The following is a 20151-nucleotide window of genomic DNA, read 5'->3' on the forward strand; positions in this document are numbered from 1 at the left end:
AAATTGTTTCAGCAGCATCTGTCTTTTTTTTTTTTTTTTTCCAAAGAAATCTCAAAGCTACTGCTGTGTAATAAAATTAAGGTAGTTGTTCACTGTGCATCAGACTTGAGAGTGAGTAATGTCACCAGGAATTAGTGATCTCAACTTCAAACGTGGTATCTGCTGAAAGATAGATGTCTTTTCTTTAGAAAAGCTGGTTAATACAGGAGGTGGAGAATCAAGCATTGTTTCAACACCTACATTCTTCTATGTGAATCACAACCGTGGACCCTTGCAGCTAAAACAAGATGACTTGATGTATTCAAACCACCGTTGCTCTGCTAAAGGTAGAATGTCAGCTGTGGTGCTCATTTTTATTTTTTAATCATCTTTGACATCAGAAATGCAATTTGCTGTAATGAATGATTGTGTGCTGCAGAAGTAGCTCTGATAGAGCCAGTATGCTTCAAAAAGAGGACTAATGTTTAAATATTCATTTCTTCTGGGAAAAACATACTCTGCCTGAAGAACAAAAAACATTTTCCCCTCTGCCTGTGAGCATTAAAGCTAAATTTCTCAATCCTCTGAGGAGTGGAAAGGGATAATCTGTTTGCTGCTGACTTACAGTGCCTGAATTCTGTTCTGTGGCCAAGTGCCACATGTGGATATGCTGCACTTTTCCTTGGCTGCTTGATTAACTGGAATCCAGAATACAGTCCAAGAGCTGCAAAACAATCTTTCTCTTGCCCCTCAGTTAAATCAGTAAAACAGGCCTTGCAGAGGGTTGTGTGAAAACTTCCCACTGCTGCTCACTCCAGTTGTGTTTCAGTGCTCCACAGCCAGGGCGAAAGCATCTGCTGTCCCTTTGCAGTGACTCCACACAGTGAGTCAGTAGCACAGGGAAGTTTATAAGCTGTGCTTTGAATGTCCTCCCTAGGTGACATGGCCGGTGCACTGTTCCTTTACTTCATCCCTCTTACGTGCCAGGAAGAAGTGGGCACACTGAAGGGTTGCAACAAATACTGTAAATTGAAGGAGGAATTAGTGTTCTTCCTCCTCTGATGTGAACTCCTTTAGGTATCAGAGTTTCTCCATGCCACAAGGCATTCAAATTTAACCACCCTCTAGCTAGTTCTACTTACAAGTTTTTGGGGTTTTTTACTGCTTTGTGTTCTTTTCTTCTTGCTCATTAAAAAGTTAACAGCATCTTCCAGAGGTGTTACTGTAGTATTTTATTGAAGCTCTTTTTTAGACTCCAGAGATGTCAGAGAGTATTTTTTCTGTTTGGGGAAGTGGTCATCTTCAGTGAAATAATCTATTTATTACTTCATTTCGTGAAATACTTCAGATCCAGACTTGAAACTGTTCAGGTATACCTAACGTATACTGTGGCAGGAGGCCTGGCCCCTAGCAGCTCCTGCTGAGGGAGTGAGCTCATCCCTATATGAAGGGCAGGCATTTGAAGTATCTGTTCAAGAAAAACCTGCAGTGTTTGGGTAGACATCTTCTTCCTTCCCTGTCATCTATCTTGTACTGTCAATCAGAGAGATTTGAAAGGAAAGTCAGGAATCACCTCATGGCTTATGATGTCAGCTTCCTTCATTCTGTTGGGTTTGATCTACCATTGCCACTGCACAGCCTGCCCTGGACATGACTGTGGCTGTCCCATTCAGGTGAGCTCTGCTGCGTCTGCTCTGGCTTGTTAAACACTTTGGTGCTTTCACTGGCACTTGAAAAGTGAAAACAAAGAGCATGTCTTTCTGTCTGAAGAAAAAAAAAAAAAAAACAGCCCATAGTAATCTAGATACAGCTTTCAAAGTCCTTTTTATATTTACTGGCACTTGAAATCTGACATCCTTCAACTCCATTGAGGTGCAACCCATCTGCAATTTTGCCTCACTGTCTACTTGTGCAACTGCAATAACATGAGACCAGACATACAATTTCTGTGTTTCTGAGAGGGCTGCTGCACCCCTGTCCACCAGACAGCTGGAGTTCTGCCTGGCTTAATCATGCTAAGGTCTGTGAATTCTTTGTTTGAACCTATTAATCAAAGAACCTTGTACTGCTCTTCTTTACAATGTTGTTTTGCCAGCTTGTGGACATTCCCATCAGTGAGGTGAGAAAGTTTTTAGTTATATTATTTCAGCATTGGATCGAAAAAAAAAAAGGATTGTAGCATTCCCTCATGTTAGTTATGAATGTTGGTTCCTGCGAAACTCTGACACTGCCAAACAGCTCTTTTTTTCCCCTTTCTTTGTAACTATCCTGTTCATTGAAAGAGAAGACAATAGATAGACTAGAGGCGTCAGGAAATTCCTTTTTTATACTGATGACAGCCTAGTTCTATGTTTAGCCTTGGTGTTCTGGTATTGCAAGCTCCAGTGCTTGCTGTATGAGGATACATATGATCTGGAGAAAGAGCTTTCCTAGTAAAAAGTTTGTTGTTTCTACCCTTCAGCTTGGTCAGTTGATTGACTCGAAGATACGACTTGGCCTTAGAAGTCTCGCCATTCTGAGCAGAGGAATAAAGTTGCCAAAAGCTCCATACAAATCTCCTGCTGGTTTTCCTGTGGAAACTGTCCCTGTGTTTGCTTTGTAAGTGTGAGGGGACGTGTCCCTGCGTGGGAGTGGGGTACCCTGTGCACAGCACTGTGGGTCCAAGGAGTGCATGGAGCAGTGACTGTGAGGCTGTGAATCTGCATCGTGGTGTCTCACAGTCATTTTGGATACAAGACCATCAATGGATGTTCACAGTGCAGTGTGTCTCACTGTGTTTTGAGCTGCCTGGTACAACCTTTCTGAACATCCAGTCTTCCTCCAGCATTACTAATATCTTCCACTGCTTTGAATATGCCAGTATCAGAAATCTGTAAGGCAGCTTTTGCAATATAAAGAGCATGGGGTTACTCTGTGTTCCCAGGGTACAAATACTGTTCCAAGTGACCAATGCCTCAGGAACCTGATGGTTTACTGTAATTTTTGCTGCAGGTTCTTGCAGGAACATCTGACCTGAGGGCAAGTAAAACCTGTTCCCCTTTACCATGCATACAACTCTATGGCCTCCTCCCTCATACATTATAAATCTTCTTTGGCATCTAATCCTCATTCTTTTCTTTTCCCAGGACAGTGTAAGTGCTCCCCTGAAATTGCTTTGAGCTCTGTGACTAGGCAAGAAGCCGGTGGCAAAATTAGAGGAGTTTGTCTAGTGAAGTCTAGAAGTTAATCAGATTTTTAACCCTTAGGTCTGATAGGAGCTAGTGCTTTTACAGATCTCTGATTTCTTGGGGTTTAGGATCTCCTGTTACAGTAATTCTTGTAAACTTCACAGATTTGTTTGAGTTTACTTGATTTACTTATTTACTAGAATTATATGTTATTAATAAGGCCTTCTTTGGGGTTCCATCCTCTACTTACTACTAGGATCTCATCTCTCTTGTGTCTTACAAACAACTTTTTAAGCTGTCATTAAAACTTCTGCAATTTTAATCTTCTAACTCAGAGTTTAAATCAGAGTTAAGAAGGTAGCTCTGTTCCCTGGGCATGCTAGCATCTCCACCATTCTCTTCAAAGTCTGATGTCTTGCTTTTGGGCTTCCAACTTGTCTCTTTCTCTGAATGCCTAACCCCAGCTAAAGTTTTCATCATCCTGGATGATGATAAATAAATTGTACTTTCTCAAGCTATGGACAGTATCAGATGCTTTATGGGAAGATGCCTGGTACCCTCAAGAATATTTGTCCTTTGAGCATATATTTTCAAGCAGATGAATGTTCTCCCAGGATACATGCACAGTCCTTTTTGTTTTGGTTTGGTAGTCTTTTTGACTTACTGGTATCATGTGTCAGTGAGGAAAAGCTAGCCAACAGTGTTCGTCTCTTATTCCAAATCTGTCTCTTTCAATTCCCTTGCTGTGAGTTGTTTTTATCATTTCAGCATCCCTCTGCAAGCTTAAATACACCTCCCCTGCTTGCCTTCCCTTCTGCTGCTTGAGTCAGGTTCTGGATGTCATCCTGCAAACTTCTGAGTTAATCCATAAAGTCTCAACCAAGTTTTCCTCCTTCCTCCCTACCATGCAGCCTGTCCTCCTTGCCTCTTTTGCATGTGTTGTCCACTCTGGGTTCTGTGTTATTCCTTAGTGACTGTCCTTATTTAAAAATATGTTAGTATTACAAAACAAAGCCATAAAGCTTTTTGCAGTTCTCCTAGATTGTTCTGTAATCCACTTGGTTGTACCTCTAAACTGCAAGTTCAAGGCTGGGCTGCTGTTTGCCTGATGTTCTATGCAAAGCAAGCTGTGTATGCTCACTGTGCTCATACATTAAGTGACCCATCAAGTGCTTTAAGGGCCTCATGTGACAATTGGTGTGAATGTGCTGTACTGTGCTTGCAGGGAGGCTTGAACCTCTTAAGTATAGACCCAGAAGTTCTCAAAACGCCAGGCAAATCTGATCCAGAGTCTTGCTTGAAGCCCTTTTTAGATGTGTGTCATGGTAGTAGAAGAGAGAGGGGATGTATCATTGAGGTAGAAGACATGGGAAGCAGAATAGCATAGAGAGGGTGGGCTGCATTTTAAGCACTCAAAGCCAAGTGGTAAATGTGTCTGGGAGCTATTGATCACTTTCTGTAGCATCCTTGTCTAATCCTAGCTTGCTTACAGCATGTAAAACTTAATTTGTGGGGTTTGGGAGTTACTTTTGTGATTTAAATGGCAGTCTGAGACGACAGAACCCTGCCATGACATCAGCTTTCCACTGAGTTATTTTAAAAGTTAGATTTTTAATTTGTTAAATCTTGTGATGGGTCATCATTTAATACTAGTAAATATTTCTCATTGTAAGATCAGACTTTCTTTTATAGTATCCTCATGCTGCTGTTTTTACTGAATCCAGCATGGAGCTATTTCCAGTTGTTCATTCACTCAGCAGCTCTTGTGTGTTCATGTGCTCTCTCTTTTTCTCTCTCTCTCAGCTTTTTTAGCCTTGTTGATCTCTTATTGTGAGGCTTCCAGCATTTGATGGGCTGTGAGCAGGAGCCATCAGCAACTTCCTCTGCCTGGGAGACCATGATGTCATCAGCTGCTCCGGGTTGCTTTGCCATCCGCTGCTGCTGTTGCTCTGGTGTATGTGGAAAGAATGTAAACAGCACTTTCCAGATGTTCTCAGAGCAGCTGAAAGCCATAAATGGACAGTTTGCTTCAAGAATATTACTAATCTATTTAGGAGACGGCAGTGAATAGAGTCATGAAAACACTTTGATGCGTATCCTGTGCAGTGTGCTCTGTTCAGTGCATCACAGTGGGTTGTTGGAGTGTTTAAGTGGTTACGTAGCATGTTCAGGGGTTGGGCTGGGTAGGTGAACTACCTTTATACGCACTCCCCTTCCCTTTCTTACCCTTCCTTCCTCCAGCTTCAACTCCTGAATGAAACACAGCAGCAATGTCCCTCTAATCTCACACAAGGCAAACACTTTGTTCACCCAGAGTGCCTCCAAGTTGTAAGTGATCTCAAAAGATGAAGAGTGAAGAAAATAAAGTCCGTGTAGTTTTTAAACTTTCGGTCTAATATTCAGTGTAGTAGGAATTACTGAATAATGGGGCTGTTTCATCTTGGTGTAATATAGGTTAGGAGTTTGGGAGCTGGTGCCTCTCCAGGGTTGGAAAAAGCATCAAATCTCACCCACTCGTAGTATATCCAAGGGGGGGGATGTGAACTACCTTTATACGCACTCCCCTTTCTTACCCTTCCTTCCTCCAGCTTCAACTCCTGAATGAAACACAGCAGCAATGTCCCTCTAATCTCACACAAGGCAAACACTTTGTTCACCCAGAGTGCCTCCAAGTTGTAAGTGATCTCAAAAGATGAAGAGTGAAGAAAATAAAGTCCGTGTAGTTTTTAAACTTTCGGTCTAATATTCAGTGTAGTAGGAATTACTGAATAATGGGGCTGTTTCATCTTGGTGTAATATAGGTTAGGAGTTTGGGAGCTGGTGCCTCTCCAGGGTTGGAAAAAGCATCAAATCTCACCCACTCGTAGTATATCCAAAATAAACCGATTTTAGGGGAGAAGCAGACACTTCCTTCTTTTGGGTGTGTATGTGTTTTTAATACATTAATTACTTTTTATTGAGTGGTGGAAAAATTGATGTCAGAGCTGCACCGTGGCTGGACGTGTAAGAACACAAGGTTGTAGGAAATAATACAGCTAACATCATAAGGGCAGTGAAAGTTTAATCATGGAGAGTTTAAAATAGCAAAGCTGAGCCATATGGATATTAAAAGATGTGACTGAATCAAATCAACAGTCTAATATTAAACTAGATTTTGCTGGGGGAGTAGCAAACTTCTGGGGTAAACTTCTCTTGTGTATCTAGTGTCCAAAGGTAGGTTTCTTGTCTCAGCACCTTGATTTCTGACTTTGGTCTTGTTGATTTCTGGCTATCTCAGGATGCAAACTACAAGGGCCAGTATAGGTTGTGTCTCTTTTTTTCTTTTTGCCAGGCCTCTTTATTTAAGAGTCTGTACATTATCCTTTTCCTTTTATGGTGGTCTGTAAACTTGTCCAGCATGACTTCTTCCCTGGCATCTCTCACAGTTCAGATTGCACAGATCCATGACAGGGAGGTGGAGGGGAGTGCTTTGGAAATTGGAGCCAAGAAGGAGTGCAGTTACATAATTGTACGAAAGAAAAAATTTTTTTGTTTTGTTTTGTTTTTCCTTCTCATACCCTTCTGTGAACTGAAAAAATGTTGTTGGAAAGCTGAATGGAAAAATTTCAGCGTCATTCATCCCTGTGGGGACATGAAATGTATTGAAATGTTCCACCTGTTTTATGGCTGTTGCTTTTCCTCTTTCAGGTTTGACATCTACAGGAAGGTGCCAAAAGACCTTACACAGCCAACCTACACAGGGGCTATTAGTAAGTAACACTTCCTTTTGATCTCCTTGTATACCCCTGGTCTAAAATTAAAGATCTGTTGGCTTCTCTGTCTAAAGGGAATATTTTAAAGGGATATTAAACACTGGAAAGGGTATCCTTCGTTGCTGAGACAGCTCATTTTGCCCGATCTGTCAGGTCATGATAAACAATGGAGTAGTTTGCATCAATTCAGAATCTCAGCAACAAAAAGTAATTAAGATATATTGTCATGAAAGGGACCTCCTAAAAGTTAGTGCTGAAATACCCACCCAGCTAGCTACTGAAGGAGCTAGAGAGCTTTTTGCTAGTGTCTTCCCATGAACAGAAGCTGTGAGTCTACTCCAAACACTGTTGGGGGGAATGAGATCAGTGCAATTTTTTTTTTTCACCTCTCTCTGGTAGGCATCTCCTCAGTCAGTGTGGAAACACTTGGTAAGGGTTGCATTCACAGTTAATGCACCCAGGCATTTGGCTTGCTGAGGAGACTTGAGGAACCAAGCTACTGCAAAGAGAGAATCCATGCATTGTGGATCAGTGAGGAGCAGCGTGGGTGGCAATATGCCAAGGGCCGCAGTGAAGATGATTTGGGAAACACTTATTTCTCTCTCAGTCTCCTCAACGGATTCATCTGATGGTGTAGGTGGGACTAATGAGCAGAGATCTGCTTTTGTTGGGGTTTTTTGTCATGTTTTTGAAGAAGAAAAATTACTTGGTCAGAAAACAGCGATAGCGATCCACTCTCACTCCTGTGTATCAATATAGAGACTCTGACTGATAACAAATCTCTTACCTTGGGCCCCTTTTCCTTCCTTCCTCCTCCTGAGGGAGGCTGTAGGCTGAGTAATGCAATTTCACACAGTTATGTGCAATGAGTGAACTGTGCAGAGTGGTAAACATTGATCAGGTTGATCTTGCCAGGCCTGTAATTAGAGGCCCTAATGCAGCTTTCCTGTTCCATTGAACACTGACTTCCTTTGATCATGTAGCTGTGCTCCATTCATCCATTCTTGTAGATGGGTCAGTAGCCTTCTATGTCATTGCTGACGTGAGTGATGTCATATCCCTTGGTGACAGCAGGCATCAAATAGAACTGAGTCAGTAACAGTGAATCAATGGACACAGAGGAAAGACTTTGTTGAGCTAAAGAACCCCGTTACTCCATACTGGGAGAATGGTCGAAGACTGGTACAGATTGCCCAGGATGGTGTGGCATCTCCATCCTTGGAGGTACTCAAAACAACTAGACCTGGCCCTAAACAACTTGCTTTAGCTGACCATGTTTTGAGCAGAGGAGGTGGATGAGGTGATCTCCAGAAGTCCCTGCCAGCCTCAACTATTCTGTGCTTCTGTGAAGATAGCACATTACTCTAAATATTTACTTTCAGAAAGTCCTAGTTGTCTGCGTTCTGACGGCTGAATTACTTGTATGCTGACTCCCTTTCAGGTTTGCTGAAACTCTGAACAAAGGGCTTGATTAAAACTGTTTGCTAATTTAGAGGCTTATGAGATTGAGTGTTTTGAAGAACACTTTGAACTTTTTTGTGATCCTGCTTTCCCTTCTGTTTTGGAAACTAAGAGTTCCCACACTGTAACTGGACTCTCTTTGAAAATTTGTCTTGTTATGAATCACCTGCAAAAGAGTATGTTTTAGAAACAAAAAAAACACATCAAAGCTTAGCCAGTGTTAGGCTTTCTGATTTGCAGCAAACAGCTCAAGTGATAAGTCTGTTGTGGGAAGGCTTGAAGGCTGTGACTCTTACTTAAAATTATTAGCTGAGTTATTTCTTTCTATTGCTATTTGCAGCTTCTCAGGCTTTGATTTTCTTCTTTAACTCGTTCTCCTTCTTTTGTCAGAGTGTTTTTAGACAGGCTGATATAAGCCAACAAACTGGTAGCTTTGCATGTGAGGATCTTGTGTGCAGCTTTCCTAATGGGCTTTCTGGTTGACTAAGCTTGTGACTTGTAAATTGAAAGCCAGTAATCTTACATGTTGTAGGAGGCCGTGAATGGTGCCAGCCCATTGCCATGCCAGTTTGAAGCCTGGGAAGGTTGCATGATTTTGTGATAAATGCTTAAGGGAAGTCAGCTTGTTCTAACCTTGGGGATTTGAGGGCAAGGGAAGGCTCTGCCTTTCAAAAAGTCTTTTAGGGTCTAGTCAATATGTAAAGCTAATACGGCTGCAACTACACTTCAGCTTTCTCTAAGTCTTCCAAGTTTTACAGAGCAGACATAAAACATCCCATTGTAGCTGACTTAATTTAGGCACTTCCCATACAATTTCTGCTGAAACTTTAGTTCATTATCACTTCCGGTGCTGAAGATTTTCTGGAATAAGAATGGATTTACCTCAGGATTCCGACAGTTGCTTTTGGATTGTAAAAAGTCCTTTTTTTTTTTCTTTTTTTTTTAATAGTATTTTAAAGCTAGGGATTTATTAGGGAAGAAAGCATAGATCACATTACAGAAGAAAAGATATGGAAAGTACCAGTTCTGCTCTAACTACCAGGGCTAAAGCAGCTAACTCCTCTAGGAAAGAAGCAGCTCAGGCAGACTGTGAGGTTATTTTGGTGAAGAGCAGACAGTCTCGAGTGCAAGCAAGTTCAGAAGCCAACTGGAGGGTTATCGAGGCTTTCTATTACGTGTGGCTTTGTAATTCCAAAAGTTGCACTGAACGTGGTGAGTTATTTCAGATCTGCGTAGCGACCCTTCCAGCTACTAAAAATTACTAGGAATTAAGGAACCAAGGGCAGTCCACTACAATTTACTGGAGTGAGGTTTGTATAGAACAACATACCCACTGATTTGGACTTCCCTGAAAAGTGTGCAGAAGTTACCCCTTTGCTTTTTCTCAATAAAAATCTCTTATTTCAGGCAGCGTTGCAATCCCTGTGCCACTCAGCCATCATGCTGTAGAATCACAGAATTATAGAATGGTTAAGGTTGGAAGGGACCTTAAAGATCATCAGGGTGCAACCTCCCTGCTATGAGCAGAGACACCTCCCACCAGACCAGGCTGTGCAAGCCTCATCCAACCTGACCTTGAACACCACCAGGGAGGGGACATCAGCAGCCTCCCTAGGCAACATATTCAAGTGCCTTACTACCCCAATCATGAAGAGTTTCTTCTGATGCCCAACCTAAATCTCCCCTCTTTCAGTTTAAAACCATTACCCCTTGTTCTACCACTGCCCTCGCTGGTGCAAAGCCACTCCCCAGCTTTTCTGCAGGCCCTTCAGTTACCAGAAGGTGTTATCAGGTCTCCCTGGAGCCTTCTCTTCTCCAGGCTGAATAGCCCCAACTCCCTCAGCCAGTCTTCATAGCGTCACCAGAGCAGAGTAGAGGGGCAGAATCCCCTCCCTGGCCCTGCTGGCCACACTTCTTTTAATGCAGCCCAGAACACAATTGGCTTTCTGGGCTCCAGAGCACACTGGTGGCTCATGTCGAGCTTCTCATCTACAACCACCTCCAAGTCCTTTTCCTCAGGACGGCTCTCCAGCCATTCTCCCCTAAGCCTGTATTTGTGCCTGGGATTGCACCAAGCCAGATGCAGGACCTTGCACTTGGCCTTGTTGAACTTCATGAGATTGGTATTAACCCACTTCTTTAGCCTGTTAAGGTTATGGCATCTCTTCCCTCTAGGGCGTCAACTACTCCACACAGCTCAGTATCATCATCAAACCATTGTTGTCCCTCCTCCATTCTCCACTTGCTTGTGCCAGTCTTTGCAGACCTTCCCACCCCTGTGCAGTGTGTCTGATGCCAGCACATGGCCATTCTAACAGACCTGACTCATGTGCTGAAAGCTTAGCCATGTTTGGATATGTAGGCAGCCACAGCACATGTCCGAGCTGGCTGACAGTTGGCATCTGGCTGGACAAGAGTACTCTGACTTCTTGAAAGAGGGGCCTGCAACTCAGACAGCTGCTGTAGCAATCCTGCTATTTAACAGTCAGTGTGGATGCATAGTTTGCACGCACATGTTGTATGCGCACATGGTAATGTTTTCCAGAAATACTCTATGCTGTTTGGAGGCTGGAGTTTTAAATACACATCAGGAAATATCAAAGTTATGATTCACATGGCATCTGTAACGAGACCCATTCCTTGCACTTCATAGCAGTTTGCTCCATTGAACAATAAATTCTATTAATTTTATGCCTTAATATAGACATGGATACACATTCTCAGTCTGTGTGATGTGTTAAACACTTTGTATTTCTTTTCTTTCTTGTGGAGTGGGAACGAAGAATCTGAAATGTACATAGATATCAGAAAGGATGTGTACTAAAAGATTGGGTTGTTGAAGGCAGTGTCGGGAAAAAAAAGTTAGGGACAATTTCCTGTCCTTTTGGGATTACTGATTGCTGTGTTGCAGTGTGTCTTAAGAGCAGCAACCTTTGGTATATTGATCGTGTTCCCATATTAAGAGTTTTAAGAAACCTGTCTTAGGTGGTCCTTCCAGCTCTGTGGGAACATTGCAGTGCTCTTGCAGTTAAGCTGAAGCTTTATGCATTACTTGTTTTATTCTGTCTGATCCTAGCCTTTAATCTACTTTTCCAAATATCATACAGTTGTCAAATGTGGGTGGCAGGAGCTGCACATTTGCATGGACACAAGTAAAGGCCTTCACTGTGAAATAAGTATCTGGAGCACCATGTATGTGAATTCTTATGCTGGGAATATTATACCTGCCTGCAGCTCCACGCTTAGGAGAGAAGCTAGTGTTCTGTGTCTGAAAAAATGTTGGCTCAATAGACAGTTTAACACATAAGACTTTCACATAAGTCTCATGCCAAAGACCCTGCACTGAAAATGTGTGTGTTCAAGAAACGTTTAACACAGGAGTGGCCATGCTCGTCAGTGCAAGTGGCCATGTAGCCTAGTGTCCTCTTGCCAGGAGTGGTGAGCAGCAGATGCCTGAGAAAGAGCATAAGGCAGGTTAAACACGTCACCAGGCTTCAGTCAGTTGGCAGTTCTGAGCATCATGAGCTAGGGATGGTTCCTTTTTATTTAGTCCTCAATGGATTTCCTCTGAGGGGCACGTCTCATTCCTTTTTGTAACCTTACAGACTTTTTTGTTTTAAATCCCAAATATCCATAGTAAAGAATTTTCGGAATTCAGTTAGGTTTTGTGTAAACAAAAACCTTGTCTTGTTTTTAACTTCCCCTTTCCCTCCCATTCCCATGCTGGAAGAAACACTGAGTGCTTGTGCTCCATTTATCTCCTTCAGGCTGCTCATGATTTTATATAATCCTCTCATGTCCACCGTCAGTAATCTCTTTCACAGGTTGAAAACTGACTGTGCAGTTTGAAGGTCAGCAAAAGCATTGAGGAGCTTTGGAAGTCGGTCTGTGCCATGTGTTTCAGGGCATTCTTGCAGCATTTTTTAGATATAGGTTAGTGGAATTTTACTGTACTGTCTTTGGTAAGCATTGTCACAAGCCTTCACTGCAAGAGCTGAATTGGAAGATGGAATTCAAGGGAGTAAATACTTTGTATACTGAGAAAGGAGAGATCATTTGATGATGTAAATGGCAGAGAAGAAAGTTTAAAAAAATGAAAGAAAGATAAATTTGTGGGAGAGGATTTACAGTTAGTAGTACCAGACTTGCATAGATGTGCTGGAGAACAGAGGTCTACTTGATACTGTGGAAAGCCTTTACAGGATGATAACAAGCAGAGAGTAATATGGGAAGCAATTAAAGGAGAAAGGGTTGTCTCTGTCAAATGCTCTCCCTTGCATACTGCCAAAAATCAGACATCTTGTGTCTCTGCTGTTCATATTTAGCAGTAAGAAACACTGGATCAACTATTCTTATGCCCAGGATGCTTTTTTGGTGCTCTTACGTAGGTGTGTATGTTCTCATAAGAATTTGCTGCTGTGCTTTGAGTAGACTTTTCTCCTCCCCCACGCTGCGTGGTGCTCTGTGCCAGTGGCTCAGCTGGGTTACAGCAGGGTTGTTCTTCTGTGTCTTGACAGCCAAGACTTGGAAGCAAATGTGTGTCCATCTGAAGTTTCTCTTTAGAAATTAATATCTCCACTTGCTTTCCATTTTTCTACTGGTCTTTGCCTATGTTTTTCCCTTTTTTTCTCTTCCTTCATCCTAGCTAATGGATTTTTTGGCATCTCTTGTGATCCTTTGCACTTCTCAGAGGGTCAGTAAATGAATCCAACCTTGAAATTACTCTGGTGAGAAAGTGGAAGCAACACGTTTCTCTTTACTCAGAACTACCAACTGACTCATCTGAAGACTGAGGGACAAGGCTTTAGGTCACTTGAGGGTCTGTTTCAGTATTTGGCTTAAGCACCTACTCTTTCCTTCCCTTGCCTCTTGTATTCTCTACTGAGGGAGTTTGGACAAGCACAATTGTATGACAGAATTGCCTCCCCACCAGTTCTTCCTTGAGCTTCCCAAAGGAATGGGTATTAAGGTTCTATAGGTCATGTGGAATAAAGTTGAGGAACAGGGTTTTTGTTGTGTATTTCTCAATCCTAATTAGTGACTATGGTAAAGTGGTCATTTCCAAAGAGTGCTTGGTCATTGTAACTCTGCTGGGTTTGAGGGTGAGCCAGACTGTACTCCTGTTGTTACAGCCCTGGCATAGGGTGCCATTTCCTGGTTTACTCTTTCATATAGTGATTCATGGTGAACTTGGGTGTTTTATTTAGTACAAATATGCATTGCAACCTTGTCTTCTTGAGTGATTATGTCCTTGTCTACTCCAGTCACCCCTACTCAATAGGATTTACAGCTGTCCTTCCTTCCAGCCCCTCCTGCGTGGGTTAGTGACTCTGTCACTGCTGTGTGAATGTCAACTGTACAATGTTTTGAATAGTTTCCTGATGAAGAGTAACTAGTAATATGCCAGTTACTTTAGGTTCCCTCCTTCTAACTCTAACATTCTTAGAAAAGACATGAGACTTGTTGTCCAGGTACTTTGCAGTTCCTTCACTGGGAATTTTCCTTCTCTGAATAGTGAATATATCAGCAAATGGAGAAATGAGAGGTGTATCAGGCATTGGCTAGACTAGCTTGTTATCAACATTTCTCTGCTGTACCAGCTCTATCTAGTGGGTAGTGCAGACTGTGAGATGTCTTAGACGAAGCTTTAGAACTTGACAAAGAATAAGAATGGATTCTAATCCACAAAACACCATGTAGCTAATTGTGCTTTTGAAGCAAGGAGATGCTGATTCTTCTTTCTTTATGGAGGTTTAAGTAGTAATAAAACTACATTTGGCACTCCAGAGAAGTCCTATTGTCAAGCAGCTTTGTCAAGAAGGAGGGAGAGCTGGCAGACTAAGGTGTGTGCTGGAAGTGGAGAATGCTGGAGCCGTAGGGAGTTAGAAATCATGGTGGAAGAAATGGCCCAAGAATGAGGAAACCCAGCAGGGTGTTGGGTATTGGCATGCAATTGAAGTCACTGCTCTGATGGCCCTGTCTGGGTCACTGTCTCTAAGAAGTGTTTGTTCTCTAATGTGTCTGGGTGGCATATCCATGGGGGAAACAATATGCCTGTGTGAAAACAGTTTGTTAGAGATGTGATACTAACCTTTTCCTCTCCTTGCCTCTTTTCCAGTCTCTGTCTGCTGCTGTCTCTTCATACTGTTTCTCTTCCTGTCTGAGCTCACCGGATTCATAGCCACTGAAATGTAAGTAAAAATCATGTTTTCCTTTGTTTGAATGTATGTACATACATGTTTCTTTACAGTGTTACTGTTATCTTGGAAAAATGTGCCTGTAGTTTCAGTAGGTTAGTTGGTTGTCTAATGGTTTTTAGATTCCTTTTAGTTGAGTCCAAATTCAGTCATTCATTCAGCTTTTTAACTTCTTAAAGTATGCCAGGCAAACTTGGTTCTAAAATACTTCAGAGAGATAAAATAGTTTCAGACCTGCTTGCTCCTATATATTTCTCTGTTGAGCACGGTGGATATTTTTCATGTGACCACAGATCACATCAAAAGCTTCTGACCCTTTTCCGTTCTCTTGTGATCAGGTGTGATGTGAATGATAGTTCCAGATTCCCTCTTCCTCAGGCTGTAGATTCCCTTTCCTCATTTGAAATTTGCTTCCCCTCTTCCCCTTTCCTCTGTACTTGTTTGATTCAAGGTGATTTTCAAAAAACAGTGTATTTTTCATCAGTGATACCATATGTTTAAATGTGTGATGCCTCCCAGTTGAATTCACTTGGTCTGTGCTCTGTGGCTGTGGGGTCCCACTACAGACATGGTGGGATCTCTGACATTTCTTTTTCCCCTGACTTCCCTGTGGATAAAATGGGCATCACATTTTGCCAGTCTCCACTGGGTGCTTTTGGAGATGCTTTCTGGGAAAATCAGTTGCATAAAATACAAATTATTATTAGTTTACTGTTAATACTATCTTTAATGTCAGAGCTGAATCTCTGATACATGTAGATAGCTTTACTCAAACATAAGTTTTATTTTCTTTCTTTTTGCCTCTTGAGCTGTATTTAGAAACTTATTTCACAGGTTTTATGCCTGAAGATGAGTTGTCCCAGCTAACCTCTTTGCCACTTTGCTTTGAGCAAAATGGAGATAATTTCCACTTCTAAAAATTTCTCATAGAACAAGTATTTTAGTTAATCCGATATTTTTTTTCCTTGTTCTTACACCCCTCCTGTCTTGAGTTAAGCTTTTCGTAATAATTGTAACACAACTACCTTTGTTTTGGGATCTAGGAAACATTCTCCATCATCCTGGTGATGTGGCAGTGAGCTCACTAGACTGTGATGCACAGTTCCTGGATAGTTAGGAAGGGTGGAACTTCTGTCAGACTTACCTGTTGCTATCTGGACCATCACGTGTCACTGCTGAGCAAAAAAGCTCTGAAATGCCTTGTGTTTGTGTGTTGTCTTTAGATTGACCATGCCTTGCATGGCTTCTGGTAACAATGAGGCTTTTTCATTGGTTTTGTGCAGCTCTGACTTGGCTCAAGAGTATAATTTCAATAATAAGTTTAACCTTAAGTAATGTTTAACCTTAAAAGAGTAGTATAATTTAGCTGTAGCTAATTTTTATGCCCATTGCACATTTATTTCAGAGATGGTATCTTAGGTTTCTTATTCACCATTTCTTTGAATTCAGTTCTGTGCATTTGCTTGCAAAGGAGGGTCACCTTATCAACCAGCTTCTCTCAAGAGCAGAGTTTTCTTGGTTTAAAAGAGAAAAGCTAGACAAATTACTGCAAGTAAAATGGTACTTTTTGTTTTGCTCCTATTAGATCTCGTTCTCTCATCTAGTTTTCTTTGTTGTTTTTTTTCTTTTATTTAATGCTTTGCTGGAGAAATTAGTAATACTCAAATAATTTTGATCCAATTATTTGAGTGCACAAGCCTTTATGTAGTGGTAGTTTTCTGACTAGAGATTTCTTTCTGAATAGCAAAATTTTATGATTCTTTGAGGCCTCTTCATGATTTTTTTTTAACAAAATGATGTATTTTCCACAAAGATATTGGAAGTGCTGTAAGTTCCTGCATGTTCAACTGACAAGTTCCTCATTAAAACCTCAGTGAGATTGTAAACTGCCTTTCTCAGCAGGAACTGCGTAGGGAAGATGTGTTTGTAAGCAATAAAATAGTAAAATTTTGGAAGAGGATGTCATGGAAGAGACTGAGAAAAATAAATGTAGGGATCTGATTTGTTGTGGCCCATCCACCACAATGGCTCTCAGAATATGCAAGCCTCCTTCTGATGAGTTATAGATCATCAAAACCTCTCCTGCTGGGAACAGATTTGTGACTAGGCTCCCCCTCTAACAGCAGAAATACTTCAGAAAGTCACATAACAAAGTGCTTCCAAGTTCAGCAACTTCTGAAGTAGAAGTACACTTTTTCCATTTCCTACTCATTTCTTTTTCTGCTGGGAAACCTGGTACCATAAAGGTGTTCAAAGATGTTTCTGACCTCCTGTGCTTCCCTTTCAAGTGTGCATTACTGGCAGAGTGCTGTGAGGTAGTATGGTCTCTTCATTGGGAATGTGGTTGGAGCTCTACATAGTCTGGATCGAATGATGTCAAAACTCTGTGCTACCATTTAAACTGGGTGGTAGCAAATAACAGGGGAGATAAAATCTCAAAAGATTTTGAGCTTTCTTTGCCTATAAATCAAATACTTCTGAAGATACTGACAATTCCTTCTTTGCAAATTGTTCGATTCCCATCAGCTTTTATTGTAAGCTTTTAAGTTTGTTTTTTTGTGTTAAGAATCTGCTACAACAGGTATCTCTCCCAGCTTGAAGTTTCCTGGTCTCAGCCAGGATCTGAATGATTACCGGGAGTGTGCGCTTACAGGGGGTGAGTTTTCTTGCTACGAGACTGCATCAGTCTTTCTCCTCTTGTGTAATACTTCCTGTAAAGCAGTCATGTGCTTCACAAAAGCCAGATTGCGTGGGGATAGCTGCACATTTTTGATGGCAAGGTGAAATTGAGAGTGCTTGGCCTGCTGCCTCACGTCAGAGATGTAGCAGGTTCGCTCCTGTGGACTCATGCTTACCTCAGAGCCCTATTATGTCGAGTAATTGTGCATGGTGTGCGAGTTGACAGCCTGCTTCAGGGCAAGTCAGCAGCAACCTCAGCAGCAGTGGTACCCACAGAATTAACTGTCTCAAGGCTCACCAACAGGAGGTTTCTTTGGTATCTGCATCCAAGTGAGAGGTCAGTGTGGTTTGTTGAACTCATGCTGTAACATGAGAAAATAAGGTCTGCTCCGCACCGCACGAACCGGTGCTACCTTCTCCCCACTGTTGGGCTTTCTTCTACATTCATGTGACTGTAGCAACTTAAATTCCTGGTCTTACTGGACATCTCAGTGTGGTCACTCTTGCCCAACTTCAAAGCTGTTTTTCCTTGACCAGCCCATTGTCTTAGCATTTGTAGTCTCAACTGCTGAAGACTTGTCTGGATGGCAGAAGGTAGCCCATTGTCTTAGCATTTAACTGCTGAAGACTTGTCTGGATGGCAGAAGGCCAAGAAATCACACTCTCATCTTGAGGATAACAGTCATAGCGCTAAAACCAAACAGATTACCTATGTAGAGAAGACAGTGTGCATCACAGTGGCTGTGTCATAACTCATGTGGGCATTTCTAATGAGCTCTAAGATTGCATCTGTGCATGGGAGCTTCCTGCAGTTCGAAAGCAGAACTAAGATACTGTGCGTTGCAGCAGACGTGTGGGAAGTTGGTGTGGCAAAGGTAATGTGCTGTAAAGGCACATCCTATGCTGCTGCTGCTCAGCTTCCTCTGTAGACCAGGCCCAAGAAGGGTATAAAAGTCCTCATTTCTCATCTTCTAGGTTTTATTGCGTGACCCTAACAGGCAGTTCTCTGAGTAGCTATGAAGGAAATCAAAGGTTGGGTTTTAGGTGGGGCTGCATCCTTTTCAGGAAAAGCACAGTGAAGGGCTGGTGAGGAAAGATTTTTTTCTTTCTTTGCTCAGCCACAACCCATCATTGCAGTTAAGGGGAGGATGAATTTAACTCTGGAAATCAAGGGTCTTCTTGATTATATTTTTCTTTTCTGTTCAGAACAAGAGTGACTGAAGATTTAGTCCAAAACAAGAACATAGACTAACTTTCTCAGTTCTGTAAAAGACAGATAAAGAAAAGGAGGTCAGTGCTTCACATCTGAACCTCTGCAAAGCTAACAGTGTGTAACATGGTTGTCCCACTGAGCAAATTACACCAATGGATGAAGAAATGAAGCTGAAGTGTTATCTGGTATTTCCTGGGCAGGATCAGTAGTAGGTTCAGAGTTGAGGGTAGATTGAGGGCTAGACATTGCTGGGCATAACTTTAGCAGCCTTCCTCATTCATTCAGCTGTTATGTTGCAAATCAAGAATGTCTACATCACCTATCTCTTTTCTAATTAACTCAGATCAGTGCTAGAAGTTAATAGCTGGCAAGATGATAATCTTGCTGGTTTATCACTGTAATTAGGTCATGAATTATGTTTGTAGGATCAATGAGAGTTTTCCAAGTATTCCATCATTAAGGAGGCAAGATGTAATTAACTGACCTAGTCTGCCTTGTATTGGCAACCGGGGAAGGGGTAGGAGGGCATGAATGTGGTATTTGTGGTATGAATGTAGCTGCTCCACAGTAATTCATCTGCCACAGCACACTATAGAAGGCAACAGTCTGCTCTTGGCAGTGTTTGGTTGTTTTTTTTATTGTAGTAACAGTCTGAAGTGACAAGTTTGCCACTTGGAAGACTGTGCCCCCTTGCAAGGCCATTAATTCCTTAAGCAGAGCATCTGTAATAAAAATACTGCCTTTGCATAAAAGCATAAATTATGAGCAATGCCCAAATAATTTGTTTATTTAAGGTGACCAGATCATTCCTGGGGGGACACCTGCTTGCTTTAAATCTTTATGAAAAACACATTGGCCTATCTGTGAATATCACATACCCCAGCTTGTGTGCTGGGGTCACATCATGTGCAGGACAATTTGCCTGTTCATGCAGGCTGTCAGATACCCCAAATGTGAGAGGAAACAAAACACCAGGAGCTTCTGAGACTAAAGTTGCTTGATCACACTGGATTCATTTGCATACCCGAGACTTCTGCAGAATTGTTATCATACCTGCCTTCAGAGGTTTTTTGTCCCTTAGCTTTCCAAGGTATGTGGAATGTGTGCTGTGGCTCTTAACCCATGAAAATTTCTCATAACAACCTGCAGGGTCAAGCTGCACCTGCTGTAAGCGGGACAGTGTGATCCCGGTGCAACAAGAGTTCCTTCTGCTGGAAACTATAACCTCAGAGCTGAAGCCATCTGCGTCAGGAACACAGTGCTGGAACTCATATGTTCTGACACTATGCTGGAGATGCAACTCTACCTCCACCAGCTCATCCAGTTGAGGTAGATGAAATTCTGGAGCAAACCAGTCCAACATAGTGAATATAGCGTAGTAGTCAGAGAGGAATGGGAGTTGTAATCCTGCTTTTGCCGTGGACTGACCTTGAGACAGACACTTCTCTGTAGAAGGATGTAACACTTAGCTGCCTACCTCTCAGGGGTGCTAAGAAGCTTAATTAATGTTTGCGTAGTAACATGGAGATTACCTAATAAAAGGTGTTATAGACTTGTGTTATTTGTCCTACTATGCGTGTGTGGGTTTGCAGGAAGCGGAAGGTCATGTCATGATGTCATTTGCAGTTTGACTCAAATCTACGTCGATGTCTTTTGAACCCTTCTCCTCCTTCCTGGCTCCTGGAGAACTGTAATTCCTTCCT

General features: G+C 42.0%; 1 protein-coding gene across 1 annotated transcript in view; it reads left to right on the top strand.

Moving 5' to 3' along the window:
- Positions 1-20151, top strand: part of ERGIC1 (endoplasmic reticulum-golgi intermediate compartment (ERGIC) 1) — an 87743-nt gene that overhangs the window by 45470 nt on the left and 22122 nt on the right. The window contains exons 2-3 of the mRNA XM_010002077.1: positions 6834-6895; positions 14478-14550. Of these exons, the coding sequence (XP_010000379.1) occupies positions 6834-6895; positions 14478-14550 (135 nt within the window). The remainder of the gene's footprint in view (positions 1-6833; positions 6896-14477; positions 14551-20151) is intronic.

This window comes from Chaetura pelagica, unplaced genomic scaffold (genome assembly GCF_000747805.2).
Source record: "Chaetura pelagica isolate M959 unplaced genomic scaffold, ChaPel_1.0 scaffold356, whole genome shotgun sequence".
Taxonomy (NCBI): domain Eukaryota; kingdom Metazoa; phylum Chordata; class Aves; order Apodiformes; family Apodidae; genus Chaetura; species Chaetura pelagica.